We start from the raw sequence: 20,633 nt of genomic DNA, 5'->3' as shown, positions 1-20,633 counted from the left end.
TCATCTCGAAAATGTCCTGCATCCAGCCATACATCCTCGCTTCTAAAAGCTGCAACTCGTATCCTAGCAGAGATTGCGACATGTAACACTACTGGAGACAAACAGCGAATTAGATCTATTACGTCCAGAATGAATCTTACCCTCGTCAGTGCGCAGTTGTGTGCGAACCTCACGCATTAAAACAGTGTGCTCGACAGGAATTCGTGACGAAAACCTTGTTTTCTCTAGGCAGTACCCTCATCGACCGAGCTACAAAGGCGCTGCTAACTGCCCAACTCTACTACATACAAACTCCGCAAGGCACCATACGGTGCGTGACGCGGTGTATCCTATACCAGTCAAATTCTTTCCGGTTCCACCCGTCAATACAGCGAGGGAAAAATAACTATCTAACTGCCTCCCTGTGAGTCCTAATTTCTGGTACTTAATGCTCCTTGCGCGAAATTTTTGTTAGCGGCTGTAGAATCCTTCTGCATTCAATATCAAATGTCGGTTCTCTAAATATTCTCAGTAGTGTTCTTCGCCTACCGTCCCAGGATTTGAGCTCTCGAAGCATCTCGGTAACATTTGCATGTTGTTCGAATCTACCGGTAACAAACCTAATAGTCCGTCCCTGAATTGCTAGGACTGTCTTGTTTTAAGTCGACCTGGTATGGAACACATAGAATACACTCGGGCAGTATTCAAGAACAGGTCGCACTAGCGCCCTATATTCGGCCCCCTTTACAGATAAACCACAGTTCCGCAAAATTCTCCCTTTAACGGAAGTCGAAATAACCGAAGTCGACAATTCGCTTCCCGTACCGCACACCACACATGTGTTACAGAGTAACTTGTCCGTGTTCTGTACGGACAAGTTACTCTGTAACTGCAATGCATGATCTAAAGATGGGCAGGAGCCCGAAACCGGTAACTGAAAATAAAGAATAGCGATCGAAGACTGAAACGTCATATTTTATGCTAGCTTGTATTTATAGCCAGTCTTTCGTACAGAATACTAGCCCATCTTCAGATCATATATTGCAGTTACAGAGTAACTTGTCCGTACAGACTACTAGCTACGAATATCAGCTGCCCATCTTCAGATCATATATTGCAGTTACAGAGTAACTTGTCCGTATAGAACACGAACAAGTTACTCTGTAACTGCAATATATGATCTGAAGATGGGCAGCTAGCCCGAAACCGGTAATTGAAAATAAAGAATAGCGATCGAAGACTGAAACGTCATATTTTATTTAATGAACAATCGCGGAATTCCCATTAAGACAGTCATGTCTAGTTTTGATAAACATGCTAGCATGCCTTCGCACTTACTTTAAAAAGGTGTATCTTTGCTACTTCACTAAAATAAAACCGCATCTTCTCTCCTTATGGACTAGCATGTCTAGAAGAAGGGAACTGAGTTGCAAGTCGTTCCTGGACAGCTTATTCGTAAAGTGCATTGCCCAAGGAAGAGCAGTTTTTATCTCTCAGGAAGATTCACTCCTATGTAGATTGACTTTTGAAGAAGTCTCTGTTCCGCCAAAGTTATTTCTCCCTGATGGCATACACTTCTTGAGAGAATTAAACGATCACTTCTTCGAAACGTTGTAATTTCCACCCACTGCGATGTTAAGTTTGAAATTAGGCTCTAAGGCTCGTACAAACTTTATCTGTAACTGTGCAAAAACTTGGAGCACTGCAGCACTGCGACTTCACCTTGGGGCTTCAATACGCTACAGACAGAAAGGCATCGACACATACGAAAAAAAGAACACATCTTATAAGTTCATGTGATGTCTAGAGTGCCTTAATGAGGTCCCATTGGCATCGAACTTCATCTCATTTCTGCCACCGTGAACGCCACCGTGAACGATCACTCGACTGGAATGTCGTCACAGCTCCTCTTACCCACGTTTCACCTCTTCCTTTGACGCCCACGTGAATGATCTATGTTTCTGTAAGTGAATTTTATAGACGCTGATCTTCGGTGACTTTGAGCATCACATAATTAGCTCTCAAAACGACTCATAACTAGTTGATTAAATGTTGTTATAGTTGCTGATTGTGATTGAGCACATCGCTAACCACTGAAAGCAGTACATAAAAGGGAATATGATCTAAAATCAACGTATCTACAGGGTGAAAGTTTGTAGACATAAAAAGAATAGGGATACTTGGCACATTCTTCATTCGCTGTCACCAGAATTCGACGAATACCATGAAATGCTTTTGAAGTCTTTAGTGACATTTTCTCACAACGCGGATTTCTCAAAAGCATTGTATCATTCTCTGGAGTTCACATTATTTTTTTGAAGACAATATGTCAGTTAACTGAATACAAAATGATGAATTCAGATCAATATCTTGAAACACATTCTGTTTATTCAGGTTACACGACCAGCATTCGCTCCCTCTACACCCTTAATCCGTCCTTCCGACGAAATTTATCACTTCAGTCCTCCAACAACATCACAATTTCGCATATACAGGACACATTATGACATTGTTCTCAGTTTTTTCAAATTCACGTAATAACTGCAGATTTTGTGACAGTGTATTTTGGGTCATCTTATTGATCGCACATTACGCAACTTTAAGTACATATTTAGCAAGTTTAGCAGAATCGTTTCTGAGTTCGACTAATGTCATTCATGTTCTTTTATTACACTCAAATACTACTGTTCGAAGTATGTAGTAACGTTGTCGCTGTTTTTTGTCCATAGTAATAGGTGGTGCACTTGTTCCGGATGGCGAACTGGACACAACCTTGTAAAGACCAAGGCATCAGAAATGATAGGAAAACTCAATAATGAAATTAACGAGAATATTGTGAGCAAAAACATTTGAATACTTCGCTGTTTTATAATGTTTATCAGTTTGCAGACAAACCGCATGCATTTAACTGTTGATTGCGCATGGTTCAAGGGCATTTTTCTAGTTACTGTGATCCATGAATTTAGTATAAAAAGAAGGAACTCATAGTAGTAGTAGGTATATTTTCTTACTATTTAGGCTACTATTACACTTTAAATGTAAGAGAACAAGTATAACCCTAGATGAGAGTGGTGTGAGCGTCAATGCTTATTGAGTATCACTAATAACTGTTAACCTTTGGCATTTGTTAACCTACGTGCTTCAACGTTGTTCCACGATCGCGAGCCTTTTACTCTTTGCCGTCAGACCAAGCGAAACACACACACACACACACACAAACACACACATACACACACAGACCAACAGCAGCCCGACTGTCCGATGAACCTACCGCGGCGACGGCCAGCAAATGAATAAAAGATACTCCCCATCCCGCGACCCCACGGCCGCTCCTCCCACGCGGCTACCCACAACGGCACTAAAACAAAGTAGCTCGCCGACAGACCGACAGCTCCATCGTTGCCCCGGCTGCCGCACATCCAACGGACTAGGAATTCTGATCGACGCAACTCTTCCGTTTCCCTGCCACATCGACCAAACTTCCAGAGGCTCTTACTCCCCAGGTTCCAACCTTACCATCTGCACTACCAGACCAATCTGCAACTGGCACGGAAACCTCTCATCGCTCCCGCAGGGGGAGAAGACGAAAGATCTTAAAGGAATAAAGAAATAACAAGGAAAACGCTCTCTTTCCAATTCAGATATTCGGCGGCGCCATCGGCGCCGGAGCTTGTTCAGCATATTTCGGCCGTACACATGCTCGCCGTTCTGCAAGTATCGGCGTAACACGCGTGGGCCCATAAAGGCAACCACGAGCGATATAGCGCCGGGTGCCGGCGCCCTCGCGTCTCCGAGCAGCACGCATAAAGAAGTCGTAATATCTAAAAGAGCCAGGGAGGGCCTTACTGGCAGCGTAGGGGCGGGGGAAGGTTTGGAGGGGGGTTGGGGGACGCCGGGGCCCACTGTGGCCGCCGAATGAGATATGCAGCCCGCAGCACACCGCACCCTCAATATGGAAATGGCAGCCGCAGATCGCCTACTCGGCGGCCGCCGTCGGCCAAGGCGAGAAATCATTGTCAGCTGCAGGCGACCATGTCAGGACCCGATCGGCCTGTCGGCTTTTCCGAAAACGCTCAGCACTTCCCACAGAGAGCATCTTACATATGCAATACGAAAGGCTTAATATGACTCCACATTGACACCTACATTCCGCTATCCACCTCACAGAGTGGCCGTTGGTACTTGGTTTACCACTATCACTTTTCCTCTTTCCTGTTCCAGTCGTGAATGATTCGTGGGGAGAATAATGTTTGCGTGTGGCTCAAAGGGAGAATACTGTTCTTCAGATTGGACGCCACTTCCACGTGTCAAAAATCTACGTCAGTTACCCAACCATCGAATGGGGACCTATAGATTAACGTGGAAGCCGAAGCACGTTTCGCGACTACATATATCGTTGAGATGGAAATGATAGATTAATAGTTACGGCGATAGATCATGTAAAATCTCATCTTTTAGACATGTGCTTCCCCGCTAAGCCACCAGACCCAAAATTTTTGATAAGCCTAAAGAGTAATGTCCTAAAATTTGATTACACTTGTTCTCTGTGGCAGCCAAATCGAATCTCAGCTTCATGCTCTTTCAGCTGGATACACGTAAGAAGAAGGAATATACACCGAGGTGACAAAAGTAATGAGAGAGAAATATGCGCATATACAGATTGTGGTGTTATCGCTCACAAAAGCTATTTAAGGGCAATGTTTGGGGGAACTGTCATTTGTACTCTGTGATTCATGTGGAAAGTTTTCCGAAGTGATTATGGCCGCACAACGGGAATTAATAGATTTTGAATGCGGGACGGTAGCAGGTACTAGACGCATGGTACACTCTATCTCAGAGATCTTTGAGAATTCAATTTCCCGAGATCCACAGTGTCAACAGTGTGACGAGAATATCAAATATCATGCACTACCTCCCACCACGGACAACGCCTTCATTAACGCCGGGAGCAGCGGCGTCTGCGTAGAGTTGACAGTCGTAACAGACAAACAACACTAAGTGAAACAACTGCAAAAACTAATGTGGGACTTACGACGAACGAATCCATTAGGACAGTGCGTTGAAATTTTGTGTTAATGGCTTATAGCAGTGAGCCACCGACCAGAGTGTCTTTGCTAACAGCACGATATCGCCTGCTGCGTCTGTCCTGAGCTCATGGCTATATCGGTTGGACAATAGACGAATGGGAAACTATGGCCTGGTCAGATGAGTTCCGATTTCAGTTGGTAAGGTCTGACGGTGTCGTTCGAGTGTGACGCAGACCCCCGAAGCCATGGACCCATCTTGTCCACCAAGGCACTGCTCCATAATGGTGTAAGCTGTGCTTACATGGAATGTAATGAGTTCTATCGTCCAACGGAACAGATCATTGACTGCAAACGGTTATGGTTGGCTACTTTGAGACCGTTTTTAGCCATTCATGGACTTCATGTTCCAAAACCATGGTGGTATTTCTCACATGAAAATTCGGCGTGCTGCCGGGCCACAATCGCTCACGACTGGTTTAAAGAACTATCTAGAGAGTTCGAGCGAATGGTTTGGCCATCCAGATCGCCTGATATGAATCCGATCGAAGATTTAAGGGACATAACGGTGCACAAAATCCTGCAAAGGCAACACTTTCGCAATTATGGACGACTATGGAGACAACATGGCTCAATATTTCCACAGGGAGACTTCAAATGACTTATTGAGTCCATGTTACATCGAGCTGCTGCACTACACCGGGGAAAAGGAGGTCCGATACGATGTTAGGAGGTATCCCATAACTTTTGTTCGCACTCCGCCACCCACCTTACACGATGTGGCGGTTTGTATTTGGTTTTCCACTATTACTTTCCCTCTTTCCTGTTCCAGTCGTGAGTGGTTGTGTGTGACTCAGGTGCCGATTGCCATTTTTGTTCAATTGGACACCACTTTGGCGTGTCCAAATCCTCCCAAGTTGTTCTGTCATGGAATGGTCACCTACAGTTTAAGCTGGAATTTGTTGCACGTGTTCTGGCGACTTCTCATGTCGTTGAGAGGTGAACGCTTGATTAAAAGTAGACTAAAAATTTCCATTGGTCGACTGGGATTCGAACATGTGAACTCTCGGCTTCCAGTCCCGGGATTCCCCTCTAATCCGATGTTTTTTTATAATCCCCCGTGTGCACTCGAATCTTATTTTACAATCAAGGTCCTTTCGCGAAAACGCGCAGAACGAAGTGATACGAGGCGTGTGAGAAAAGTTACGAGACTGTTTTTCTATCCACCAAAGTTCATATTTTTTTGAAACAATATTGTCCATTTCGAAGTAGTTCCCTTCGGCAGTTACACACAGGCGGAGATGTTGTTCCCAGATTTGGCAGCAGCAGTGAGAGGCTTCACTGGTAGGACCTTTAACATGACAGTCACATTCATTTCCATGCAATCTAGAGTCAAAAAATGACGTCTTTTAAACACTTTGTTTCAATTTCGGAGAAGAAAAAGAGTCACAAGGACTTAGATCAAGCGGTCTGTGGAAAACAGCAATGCCTTTTAAGGCCAAAATTCTGTTATGGAGGTGGCCGTGTGTCATGGGGCGTTGCTGTGATGCAGCAACCACTTGTTTACAATGTCCAGTCTCACTCCGTCCACCTGTGTCTTTCAAGAACACCTTCAGAGGAAACGCAATTTAGTATTGTTACCATCTTCGCTTGGCTCTTTCAATTTTTTTTGTCGATGACATGTCTAGTGTGCCACTCCTTACTTTGCCGCTTTGTCTCAGGATCGTACTAAAAATCCTGGATTCACCATCTGTGATCACAGGACTGAACTATTTGAGGCAGTTGACAATCGTGTCAATAACATCAACGCATATGTTTCTTCCTCTGCTCGGTTTTTCGGCACCATTTCGGCACAAACTTTTCGCGTGTGCAAAGTTTCGGTCAAAATTTGATGAACGGTGAAAATGTTTAAGTTTAAAGGTGACCCATCATCTTTATTGTTAAATGTCGGTCTGATTTACAAGAGTAGGCACACGTTCGACATTTTCACCGGTTTTTGAATTTGGAGGTCTCGCTACCGAGATACATCTTCCACGTGTTCTCGGCCTTCCAAAAATGATTTATTCAGCAAAAACCATGTGCTCTTGATAAGAAATATCAAAATAATTCGCTCTATTTTGCAGAATAGATCCTTTTAATGGTTTGTCTTTATTACTGCACATTGGGGCCAGTGGAACCGATGTCTCCATCGGTCGTATATTGTACACCTTTAATAATAATAACAACACGTTCTGTGCCTTGTTGCGCAGTCTTGTATCTTATATAGCCGCATCGAAGATGGCCAGTATTACTCTGGGCCCACCCTACTGTTGACAGGAAAAACTGTCTTGTGCGATGTGTGTGAAAATACAGTCAGGCACCTGATCTAGAGATCTTCATAGTTAATATTCTTTCGAGGAGATGTACGTAAAATCTTTATACAGAGTGGCATAACCGTTACTGTTAGGACTACTTGTAATATGGACGTACCTTACCGAAACTAGCACAGTAGTTCGGTCATACATTAGACCTCACAGGCAGAAGTAAAATGTTAAGTAAAGGAGTAAGCGGCACTAGTGCACCTACGCCCCTCCGCACATTTCATGCATTAGCTCCTGAAATACCAATGTACGGAAATGGTACAAACGCTATGCGACGCCACCTTCGGGCTCGGTGACGAACAGTAAAGTGTCGACACAAAGGAGAAAGGCCACATCTCAGAAGTTCATGTGAGACGTGAGATGGTTAATGATGCCACACTGGCACCAAATTTCACCATAATTGCCGCGAACGCCTTCGTGGACGCGACAGGTAAGTGGTAGGTCTTCACATCCTTTCGGAGACACATTTCGTCCTTTCTTCGGAAGCCTTTACGATAGTGATCAAAACTGCAACGCTGAGCATTGAAATTATCCTATTCTCTGATGGGTGGTTGAGGTAAGCATTTCAGAAACACCACCGCTCGCTCAGAATCAGCACGAAAGGACCTCAGGGAGTGGTATAAAGGGCGTCAATGGAACCACCCCTTCCCTTGTGACGTTGATACGCACACATTTCGCAGTCGAAAAGTACAGTTCACCGTGTGATGAGCAACAGGACGATTTTCATGAAAAGCTGTGGCATTGCTGACATACCTCGGATGATTCAACTTTTCTGTAAGAACATCTTGGGCCAGAAATCCACTGTGCTTGTACACTGCTGCTGTCACCCCTCAAATGGTTCAACCCTTCTGTAAGAACATCGTGACTCGGAATCTCACAGTACAGGTATCTCTTTGCCCTACTCTGAGAACATCGTGGGCTAAGAAATTCCGTTGTACATGATCTCATGGCTTTGAACTGCAGTTGGATCGTAATTTTTGATCTTATGTACAAGGTAGAAGCACTAACGACCGCTTAAATCGATTCGTTGAAATTTAAACGTAATCCGAAGCAATACAGGATGCTTAACCTTTCAGGCCTCCTGTTCCGCGCCCTCCTTAGGTTTATCACAAAAGCCTATGGCATTGACACAAGTGTGAATAAAATGGCAAAGGTACTTGTGACCGCCTCCCGTCCCCTCCTCAGCTGGGTGCCACCCAACCAATTTGGTGATCATTTTAACAATGTACCGGAAAAGACAACTTTTTGCGAAAACCAAGGCCTTGCAGCCCGGCAATCCATTCAACACCTCTCACATTCATGAATTCCTGTCAGCGGGAGCAATGACAGCAGCGTAGTCGGTGTGGAGGTGCCAAGGATTGTTGTCACTCGTTCTTTCTGTACAGGTATACTTTTAAGGTGCACCGAGGGTTTTTTCGGGCTGTCATGGCTCGCTGCGACTCTTTGCGTTTTATTCACGACCACAGGAGGGCGTGAAACAAGATGGCTGAAAAAGCAACGCGTTCAGTCTTCGGTGACTGGTTTTGTGCGTTCTCTAGTAGTTCCACACTGAACACTAGAGCAAAAATTGTAACCGTACTCCAAAGCAGCGCTCTTGTACAATGGGATTTCTGGCCCACAATGTCCTTGGAGTATGGCTGAGTCGCCCAGGGTGTCAGCAGTGTCAAAGGTTGTCAAGAACGTCGACGTGTTCTCATACCACTTTGAACTGTCGCTTTCGACAGCGAAATTTGTGGGACTCAGTACCCCAAAGTGACGGATGGTTTCACTGACGACCTTTATGCCGCCCCCTAATGCCTTTCCGTGTCGATTTCGAATGGTGGTGTGTCTGAAATGCGTTTTTCGACACTTCACCAAAAACATGGTGATTTCAACGCTAGGCGTCGCAGTTCTGATCTCTACTGCAAAGACATCATAAGGTGGGATGAAATGTGTGTACGAGGGACTGCGACGAACTTCTCAGTACTTGACATGTCCATGGTCCCGTTGGGCACAATTTGGTGAAATTTGGTGCCAGTGTGACATCATGAACTCACCATATACGTGACACGAACTTCTGCTCTCTGGCCATATTTCTCACAAGTTTTAACGTCTTGCTATTTGAAGCATCGACGAGCTCGAGGGCTACGTTGCAGAGCGCCACGCTTTTGCATCATTGCAGAGGAAGGCTGTAGGTACCACTGATCAGAATTTCAACCTTATGCGTCGGAATGGGAATCAGTTACGGGGTTTCGAAAAGTTACCCTTCAATTGTGTCTCACAGTGTAGATGTCTGTGAATCGCAACTCGTTCAAGCTAGACTTCCCCAAACAACACAAGCTACGTAGTACGGCCAAAGCGCTTCTATACTAAGCGAGCCCACCAGTAAATTCTAGCCTCCTGCTACTGAGATTGCTAACAGTAGGGGGGGGGGGGGCGTTGTCTATGTTTCACGTCACGGTCAAATATTGTGGAGTTTAGTATCACTGAGCACCGGGATATAAGTCGCGTTCCACTGCAGAGTTTATTCGGAATTATGTTCCTTCGAAAGTTTCAACAAGAGCGTGTCAGAGTTCTAATTCTAGCCTCGTCACTGCCCCCGCTCCAGTTTCACATTAAGCCGCCTGTCCGAAAAGGGATCTGCCGTTCTCCGACAATTCATGAGATCACCACGAAAATACCTACACAGGAGAGAAAACCGTATCGTGCACTTAGCCTCACAGCAGGACTGTCACAGATAAGACACACTGTATGTCTGACTGTGAGTATTATAGATAGTGGCACCTGGGTCTTAATTATCAACATACATGCCATCGACAGAGTATAGCTACAAGAACCAACGAGTATGACGACTTCACTGTTGCACTAATTTAAGGAAACCAAAGAATCAGAAATATTTTTTCTTAGTCCTAGCACGTCCTTCGTTTTGGTCAAATGCTTTAGCAACACCTCCTCCACGTTCATTCTCTTATTCCTCAGTGACAGCATTGGAGAAAGAAGGTTAGCTACAATGAGGCCGGTCAATTCATTAATGTACCTATGTATATTTTTGAAATATAGAAATACATTACACAACTCCTGAAGCAGTTCCCTGATTTCAACAAAAATTGGTATACATACTAGTATTTTGAAATAATTATAGTTGGGCGTAAGAATCCCCTACCACCTGTAAGGGTGGGGATGAAAAGTGGTTGGCATAGAAGCATAACTTCTGCAGTAATTGAAAGAAGTCAATACAGACATGCATAAAAACACTGCGGAAGTGGAATATCCCTACTGTCTAAAGCAGTGTTGGTGAGGGTGACAGTGGGTTATTCGAAAACGACCCGTTGGTATTTCTTTCGTGTCAGCAACTTCTTGCATTACCAGCTTTGCCGGCAGGAGTGGCCGAGCGGTTCTAGGAGCTACAGTCTGGAACAGCGCGACAGCTACGGTCGCAGGTTCGAATTCTGCCTCGGACATGCATGTGTGTGATGTCCTTGGTTTAGATAGGTTGAAGTAGTTCTAGGCGCTACATTCTGGAACTGCGCGACCGCTACGGTCGCAGGTTCGAATCCTGCCTCTGGTACGGATGTGTGTGATGTCCTTAGGATACTTAAGTTGAAGTAGTTCTACGTTCTAGGGGACTGATGACCTCAGAAGTTAAGTCCCATAGTGCTCAGAGCCCTTTTTTACCAGCTTTCTCAGACTGCATATTGAAGTGCGGGGCAAAATTCGCTACAGATTCGGATGAAATACTGTACAAATATGTAACTACGTGAAATATATGTGACACATGCGTACGTGGGCTAAGCCGCTAGCAAAAAGGTAGTTTCCATTAAAGTAGGGAGCAGTGTTCTCGTTTCGAGTATTGCTAGCAGCGCGATAAAATTGGAAACAGAATTAATAGAATTAAGGAATAATCTTTGCTAAAGCCACGATGTAAAGTGAAACAGAAAGGGAAGAGACAGAAAATGTAAAACGCTACTGCCACGGTGGCCACCGATGTAGAATATATAGGGAAGAATATAAAACCCACGGTTAAAGAACTGGCTGTTCGGGCGACAGTGGCGAAACACAATACTTGGAGCATAAATAAGCTCGCTGCAAATCCCTTCGTTACTCAGCGCGTCCCCGATGGAGATAATTTTGTACACTTTCTTTTTTTCCCCTTTCTCCTACCTCTTTTTTCTGATTTAGCAGGATGAAACCAAAATGTTGCCCATAAAACACAGCTACACTTGGAAGATGCAATTTACTTGTCGGTAGGGAGGACAAGTCGGTGCGGAGTGTATGTGTGTGAGCGCTTGTGGCGAGGAGAAAAAACAGGGCATTTGCCACAAAGAGCGAGCTGGCCCGCGCGCCGGCACGGCCGGGCTCGGCGGCGACCGGTCGCGCCCGCGAGTTGGCCCCCGCCCGTGCGCCTCTGGAAGGCCGCTCTGCGAACCATTCATTAGGGAGGAGCGGCCGGCAAAGCCGCAGCCGGTAAGCCGGTCGCTGATAAGCCGCGCTCTAACAAGCGCCGCACACAAAGGTCCGCAGCCAGCGCGGACACTGCGATTGGGGCTGTGCTCCCCGTCCGACGCTCCCGGTAACTGTGCCTGCGTAGTGAATACCGCCCGTCCTCTCAACACTAACATCTTTTGTCTGCGTAACTCCAAATTACTACTGTTAAGTAAGCTCATTGCACAAAATCTAAGAAAAACGTGCAGTAGCCTCAAGGACTGTGTTCAGTGGCTCCAGTGACTGAGGATTTGTAGTTTAGTAATTCATTTCTCACAGTATACGGCAATCAGAGGACGCACGAGGACTGACTGTACACCCTCAGGTTCTACCCTGAAGCCAATAACTGTTCTGATTTTTGAAATGAACGGTGTTTGCAATATTCGTACTAGGATACGGCCATGGCCCACCGCTGAGTACTGAAAGTATCTAACCAAAATTGTATCCTTTTAATCTGCTAAAGTATCAGTGATGAAGATTGCTCTAAATTAATTATTCAGCAAACCTGCATCTGACTGCGTCTGTGAACTTGTTTCTTGCACTCTTTAATTTTGCCAGAAATGCAACATGTATTTGACTCAGCAATCAAGTTTAAGAGAGCAATACCGTTTGTGCAATGGCATTAAGATGGAACTGGAAAATTAACTTTTGGCCAAGGGTGTGGTGTATATATATATATATATATATATATATATATATATATATATATATATTGTTAAAATTTTAAGTCATACAAAAAACCTACTATTTCAAACGTTTTTACAAAATGCTTACTGCGTCAAACCTTGGACATACCAATCCTAACTCTGAACATTATCCAACAAAAACCAATTTGAAACGACTGTATATCTTCTCCCATCTACATGCTAAAGTTTGGTCAGGGGCAGCGACCTACCTTAACGCTGTCACCACACGTCAGCTACTTTGGGCACCTAGCTGCGACTTCTCCCTTAAAGCTGTCTGCACACGTCTGCTTCCGCAGGGCACCTACTTGCGACTCCCCGGTATTTTACTGTTCGCGCCTGGAACTCTTAACCATCAAAGATCCTCCTACTCAAAGATATTATATTCGTTCCACCTTGTGGTTGGCAAATACAGACTATTTTCTGCAGCTACCCTGATCAGACTTTAGCACATATCTTGCAGTACGTACTCCTGTTAAACAGCGTCAGCCATTTGAATGGGGTCGCTTTGTGGGCCTGTTGGAAGCTGGATGGACATATCGCTCCAATATGGGGCACAGTGTATCGTTGGTCACAGGTATCGACAGCGCTCTGTGGAAGATTCCCATATCTGTAGACCAGATTTTGGACGTCCGCGTAGTAGAGACGTACTTCAAGATCGACGCACCTTGCGAGCAGCGGTGGACGACGGAACATCGTACTTGAACGAATCTGGGGCAGGCGTTGCAACTGCTGTCATCAGGGACCATTGCTGAACCGTCTGCTTGGAGAAGGATTAAGATCACGTGTGCCTCTTGCAGGCAACTGCTGAGACCACGGCACCACCAAATACTGCTATTCTCGAGTCGTGAAAGTGTTGACTGGGAAGTACAATGACGCTCTGTTTTCTTCACTGATGAAAGTAGGTTCTGTCTGTACGCAGTACGGCAGACCTGGTGAGATGCTTCTTCTACAGTGCGTTAGCCCACGACACTCAGGCCCATCCAAGGTTAGGTATTGCGGGCCGTCAGTTACAGCTCGCGGTCATATTTGGTGTTTCTGCAGAGTAAAGTAACCAAATCCCTCTACATTGCACAGACCGTCATCCCAATGGAACTATCATTTCTTCGACGAAAATGTTGCGAGTTTATTCAGCAAGATACACAGGCCGCTGAGACTCTTCACGGTGTACGATAACTGCCCTGGTCAGCAAGATCACCAAAACTCTCACGAATTGAGAACGTACGGCACGTGATGAAGTTCTCCAGAGCTCGCAAGAACCATTGCCTAATTGGAACAACGGGGCAGAAGATACAAGAAAAATCTTCCGCAGGGTGCCATTATGTACCTTTATGATCGTTTGCGTTCAAAATTGCATGCGTTGTCTCCAGAGGACGTACAATGTATGTTAACGCTACAATTTGGGTGCCTTTTACTGTGAGACTGTGTTTCATTTGGTCTGAACCTGTACATGATATGTTATCATATACTCCTACAATGGTGCTCTACCTATCACCTCCCTTGTCAACAATGACAATTTTATTTTCCGGAAGTGTCTGAAAATCACGTCTTAAAAGAGCACACTGGTTGCTTTGGAGCGACAGATGGTGTAGAACTGGTACCAAGTAGTCACTGGTTCTGCTTCATTGCTGTAAATGATGGCAATGAAAGTTGTGTAAGCCAGATGGCTGTACGAAATTAGGACAATAATATGGACCGCCGTGTACAATGCGCCAAAGAGCATTAGTGTTAGGACCTGTGCATGAACAAACCAGCAATGAAGTAGACCCATTTATTTGGTTATGAAAGGGAACTCTCCAGCATGTCTCCATGGACTGGTGCACCATTTGCAGCCATGTCACACGGTGTAAGGACAGTGACCTAAAAAGATCTAAACTGCCAGAGACTGATGACGAGTATCACGCATCGGCAACGACTCTCGGCGTTATGTCAGTCGCAGACTGAGTCGCGGTAGCTAGACAACTTGGCTGCCAGTTTCTGAATTCTAGCAGCAGGTCCTTTGACACTGCAACGTTAGCATCGTGAACGGTGCACCATAGAAATGTCTAGGTAACCCATTTCAGGCATACGTGGCTTTTTGACACAATAGCGCTAGCCCTATTGGTATATCTGCGCCTCCAACCTGGCTGATGGTCGCTTGCATCCTGGACTTGTCTCTCGTCGCCCAAAGTCGTACCTGACCAATCCTCAAGTCATACAGGGAGTATCTACACCAACACTGTGCTGGGCATCGACTCCAGTTCTTTCATGCCGGCCTGACCGCTGATGCAGTCTGTTGCGCCACCTGGTGTCCTCTACAGTCCGCCCTCTAATAGATAGCGCCAACTATCCTGATTCTCCTGAGTGTCGGATTGGAAGCAACACGGAGAAGCCGTTTAGTGTGCGTCAGCACTTGCACACTATTGACTTCTGAGATCCTGCGTTTGAATAGTGCTACGCCGAACCCAGCCAGTAGAGATCAGTAATGGAGGAAATACGGCCCAATGTTGGACGTTGCATACTTCACCAACTTAGTTTCCTATATTTTTTCACCCCTAGCATCTTCCAGTTATGCTTATTTCCAAAGGAATTCATGAAAACAGTCTTTATAAATTCAAATGTCAATCACAGAATTCTATTAATCTACTTGTACTACCCAACATCGACGTTTCCCGTTGTTTCCTGTTCACTACTTTCACCGATTACTGCATTTCATTTGTTGCTGTTGTTGCATTTCATTTGTTGCTGTTGTTGTCGTCGCCAGTCCGAGGACGGTTTTGACGCAGCTGTCATTGCTACTCTATCCTGTGCAAGCCTCTGCAGCCCAGAATAACTATTGCAACTTACATCCTTAGAATCCGCTTACAGTATTCATTTCTTCCTCTACAACTTTTATCCTCACTCGCATCTCCAATAACAAGATGGTGACCCCTTGAAGACTTTAAATGTCCTCTTGACTGATCCCTGCTTCTGGTCAAGTTGTGCCATATATTTTTTTTCTCCTCAATTGGATTCAGTACCTATTCATTAGTTTCGTGATCTACCCATCTTACCTTCATCATTATTCTGTACACCACATTTCAAAAGCTTATATTCACCTCTTATCTGGACTGTTTTTCGTCCATGTTTCGTTTCCAAACATAGCTACAATCCATATAGATACTTTCAGAAAGGCATTCCTAACACGTAAGCCATGTTCGATGTTAACAAATATCTGTTCTACAAAAACGCTTTTCTTGGCGTTGCCAGTCTACATTTCCCTCCTCTGTGGCTCTGAGCACCATTGGACTTAACTTCTGAGGTCATCAGTCCCCTAGAACTTAGAACTACTTAAGCCTAACTAACCTAAGGACATCACATACATCCATGCCCGAGGCAGGATTCGAACCTGCGACCAAAGCGGTCGCGCGGTTCCAGACTGTAGCGCCTAGAACCGCTCGGCCACCGTGCCGACTACATCCTTTGTACTTCGGCTATCAACCGTTATTTTATTGCCTTAACAGCAAAACTCATGTATTACATTTAGTGTCTCGTTACCTAATCTAATTTCCTCAGTTCGTCTGATTTAGTCCAACTACATTCCGTTAACATTGTTTTGCTTTTGTTGATCCACTTTTCAACATACAACCCATTCCGTTCAACTGCTCTTCCAAGCCCTTTGCTGTCTCTGACAGAACTGCAGTGTCATTGGAAAATCTCAAAGATTTTATTTCTTCTCCCTGAACTTAAATTCCTTCTCCACATTTTTCCTTGGTTTCCTTTAGTACTTGCTCAGTATACAGTTTTAATAACACCAGGGATAGGCTGCAACTATGTCCCACTCTCTTTTCTATCATTGCTTCCTTCTCATGCCCCTCGACTCTTATAACACCTGGCAGCACCAGGTTTCTTCGGAATACGAATGGTTGTCTTGTTCTTGAAGTCGGACGGTATTTCGTCTGTCTTATACACCTTACACACCAGAGGGAAGAGTTTTGTCGTAGCTGGTTCTTCCAAGGTTATCAGTAGGTCTGACGAAATGTCTTCAGATCCGGGATCTTGTTTCGACTTGAATCTTTCAGTGCTCTGTCAAATTCTTCTAACAGTACTATGTCTTCATCCCATCTTCATGTACGACATCTTCAATTTCTACAATATTGCCTGCAAATTCATCTACCTTGTATAGACCCTTTGTATATTCCTTCCACCTTTAAGCTTTCTCTTCTTTGCTTAGGACTAGTTTATCATATGAGCTCTTGATATTCATACCCCCGCGTTTCTTTTTTGCAATGAACTCTTCAACTTTTCTGTAGGCAGCATATACCCTTTCCTGTAGTGATATATGCTTATATGCTTATAAATCCTTACATTTGTCCTCTAGCCATCCCTGGTTAGCTATTTTGCACTTCCTGTCAATCTCATTTTTCTTAGATGTTTGTATTCCCTTTCATCTTCTTCTTCATTTGATGAGTTTTTAAATTTTCTCCTTTCATTAATTAAATTCCGTATCTCTTGGTCACCCAAGGATTTCTACTGGACCTTGTCGTTTTATGTGTTTGACACTCAGCTGCCTTCACAATTTCGTCTTTGGAAGCTACCCATTCTTCTTTCACTGTATTCTTTTCTCCTGTTCTAGTGAATTGTTCCCTAACGCTCCCTCTGAAACTCTCAACGACCTTTGGTTCCATCAAATTATCTCGGTCACATGTCCTTAAATTGCTACACTTTTGCAATTTCTTTAGTATTTAACAACGCTTCATAACAAACAAATTTTGATCGGAGTCGATATTGTCACTGGTGATGTCTTGCAATTTAAAATCTGGCGCTAAAACCACTGTCTTATCATCTACAACCAATCTGAAATCTTCCAGTGTCTACAGATCTCTTCCACTTATACAACTTTCTTTCATGGTTCCTAACCCAAGTGTTAGGGATGATTAAATTTTGCTCTGTTCAAAATTCTACAAGGCGGTTTCCTCTTTCATTCCTTTCATCCAAACTATAGTCATCTACTATTTTTCCTTATCTTCCTTTTCCAACTATCGAACTCCAGTCCCCAAACACAATTAAATTTTCGCCTCCCTTAACTCTTTGAGTAAATTATTTTATTTGATTATACATTTCTACAATATCTTCATCTGCGGAGCTAGTTGGCTTACATGGCTATCATGGTTTCACTGTGCTTTTCACAGTAGCTTACCGGCATTCCTATTCTCTTATTCATTACTAAACCTACTCCTACATTACTCCTGTTTGATCTTGTATTTATAACCCTGTGTTTACCTGACTAGAAGTCACCGAACGCCACTAATTCCCACCGTATCCAATTTTACCCTATCCATTTCACTTCCTAAATTTTCCAGCTTACGTACCACATTGAGTGATGTAACATTCAATGCTCCGATCCGTAGAATACCAGTTTTGTTTCTCCAGATGCCAGCATCCTCCTGAATAGTTCCCATCCGGAAATCCAATGTGGGACTATTTTAGCTTCGAGATATTTTACCCGAGAGGATGGTACCATCATTTAACAATGCAGTAGAGCTGCTTATCCTCGCGGAAACATTACGGCTGTAGTTTCCTCTCGTTTTTATCCCTTCGCAGTACCAGCATAGGAAGGCCATTTTGGTTGATGTTACAAAGTCAGAACATACAGACTGTGGCCCCTGCAACTACTGAAAAGGCTGCAGCTCCCCTTCAGGAACCACACGTTTATCTGGCCTCTCAACAAATACCCCTGCACCTACTGTACAGCTGTCTGTATATCTGAGGCACGCAAGCAACCCCACCAACGGCAATGTCCGTGGTTCATTGTGGGGTGCATTTCAGTATCCATTATGATTGTCGCCCTTGCGACACATTTCACGAGTTAATCATTGTTATCATACACTTTTTTTCAATTTCACCGTCATCCTTAAGCCTAGTTACTGTTTCTACTTGTGTGATTCCATGTTCAATCCATTTTGGTATCAATGCTATTTTTGTTTGCTGCAGATAAGTGTCATTTTCTTCGCCCAAGCCGACAGTTTGAGGAATGGATTTAGTCGATGTGTAAACCATTGTGTTTACCTTCTTCCATTGTGCAAATCACATGGTACACGGCGGTAGCGCTGCTCTGTAGACCTTGAGATGTTGGTAATAAACTGAATCGACATTCATCTCACAGTTAGAAATAAGCGTTAGCGTTAGTACGGTATACCTCATCGACAGAAAACTCGATGGAACGAAACTGTCCAATCTGTTTTGTGGAACTGGTAAAGACGATCCATATGGATCAGAATTGTTACAATGTAACACAACGTAACTAGCCAGGTGGGAGACGAAAGTTTCATTATTACCAAAGGCCGAGTACTATATCAGCCTCGCATATACACCAGCCGACTATTAAGCACTATCGAACGAAATCATCGGCATCAAAAGCAATTAATAATTTATAATGACAGAAATTTGACATTAATCGGTTTGAAGGTAACTCAACATTAGGTTATTTTATGGCTGAAGATGTAAGAAGACGTTCAGAATATGATGAGTCAGCTTATTCTAGAGGTAACTTTACAAATTGTGCCGTGCAGAGAGCATTAGAGAATAAGCTAATATTGCATGATCGATGGAATCGAAGTTACACGTTTAAAGAAACAGACAAACATATTTTCTGTAATGGTATCAACAAACTTCTGGTGTGGCGTTCATCCGTGAAAGACTTTCACATGCAAGTTAGTATGGAAAACGTTAAGGATGTGCTTTACTTACCGTTGCTGAACTCCTCCACGGCTTTCGGAATTCCATTCGAATCCAGATTCCTTATTCGTCTGCCTGTAAATGGAAACAATTATTAGCTAACGGTCTCCCTATAAAATATCATATAACACGTTTATTGTCTAAGTATCGTCAAAACACATACTGTGATAAACTGCGACGAAAGTTTTAGTTTCGTGAATTAGGAATGTGGGAACAATTTCAATTTATTGTGGACTACTCCACTGTTCAACAGCCACTATATAATATTCCATTGTTTTACACCCACAATGTAACGAAAATTGCAAATGAAATATAGAGATTGGGATCATTTCTTTACATAGGATACCACAGCAGTGAATTTATGAAGTATTAACTTCGGCGTCTCATCATCAGCTGTTTATAATTTTATCTGCAATGTTTATTTTAGAGCTTGTACAGCCTTGTGAAGGCACTGATAATGCTGTTTTGTTGTAAAATAGTAAAATTATTAAGATTCTAATTGATAAAAAATTCAATAACGCCTCCTAATTCATTAGTAATTGATCGTAGATTTGCGTAGGTAAATAGGAAATATCATTAGGAAATAAAGAAGTGAATAGTCAAATGGAAACAATGACTTTAACGTTTAAAAGATTTTGGCTTCGACATTTTAGTACTTAGTAAGATTTCATAAAAAAGAGTATCATAGACTCGCTCCGACCATTGACCTCTATGATGTATGTGTTTACACAAATTTGAACGCCGATACGATAACTACTAGCCTAAGTTGCTGATTGTCACTTCTGTTGTTTTTCGTGGAAGTCACTGGAGTCCCATTGAACGTCACGACCACTGACAAAGTCACTTGTGGACTCTCAGAAACGAGAGGTATGTACCCTTTTTCCGCTGTAGCGCGAAATGGAAAGGTGGCAGTACCGGAGTGTGCAATTTTGCACATGAAGTTGATGGAGCTTGGTTGTATTTTCAGATTTTGTTCTGAGGAGCGTTTGTTGCTTTCATCACTAACCTGAACTTATCCCTTTTATCAGTTTTCCAAAGTTAGTATGTGGTTTCTATAGTCAAACAACGGCAAAACTAGGAAGGTAAAAGCCTTACATACTGTTGTCATAACTAGCAAACCACTCAATCCCCGTCAGTGCGTCCACGACACTTATTAAATACCTCAGATTCACTACATGTAATGAACTTCACTGGAGGAATACTCAGTTGCCTCAAGATATTACACGTCTGACATTAGCTCATACAGGAAACAAGGTTCTCCTTATGCGTATGTGCCTCATATAATCATAGTTTTATTTAAGTTTTTATTACTTGTCCAGTCTGCGACGAAGGGCCATAATGTGTAGGAGCATTACATATACTTCAAAAAATCAACAAATTATGATTCGGATCCTTTGGGATAAGTTAATTAAAACTTCTGAACTTTTATT

At 43.6% G+C, this 20,633-nt stretch overlaps 1 protein-coding gene across 4 annotated transcripts in view; it reads right to left on the bottom strand.

Annotated features, from left to right (window-relative positions):
• Window positions 1-20,633, bottom strand: part of LOC126276318 (lachesin) — a 1,594,347-nt gene that overhangs the window by 894,062 nt on the left and 679,652 nt on the right. For all 4 annotated transcript variants that reach the window (XM_049977266.1, XM_049977267.1, XM_049977269.1 and 1 more), the window contains exon 3: window positions 19,216-19,278. In XM_049977266.1, coding sequence (XP_049833223.1) covers window positions 19,216-19,278 — 63 coding nt within the window. The remainder of the gene's footprint in view (window positions 1-19,215; window positions 19,279-20,633) is intronic.

Source organism: Schistocerca gregaria, chromosome 1 (genome assembly GCF_023897955.1).
Source record: "Schistocerca gregaria isolate iqSchGreg1 chromosome 1, iqSchGreg1.2, whole genome shotgun sequence".
NCBI classification, from domain to species: Eukaryota; Metazoa; Arthropoda; class Insecta; order Orthoptera; family Acrididae; genus Schistocerca; species Schistocerca gregaria.
This window is presented reverse-complemented; position numbering and strand designations above follow the sequence as displayed.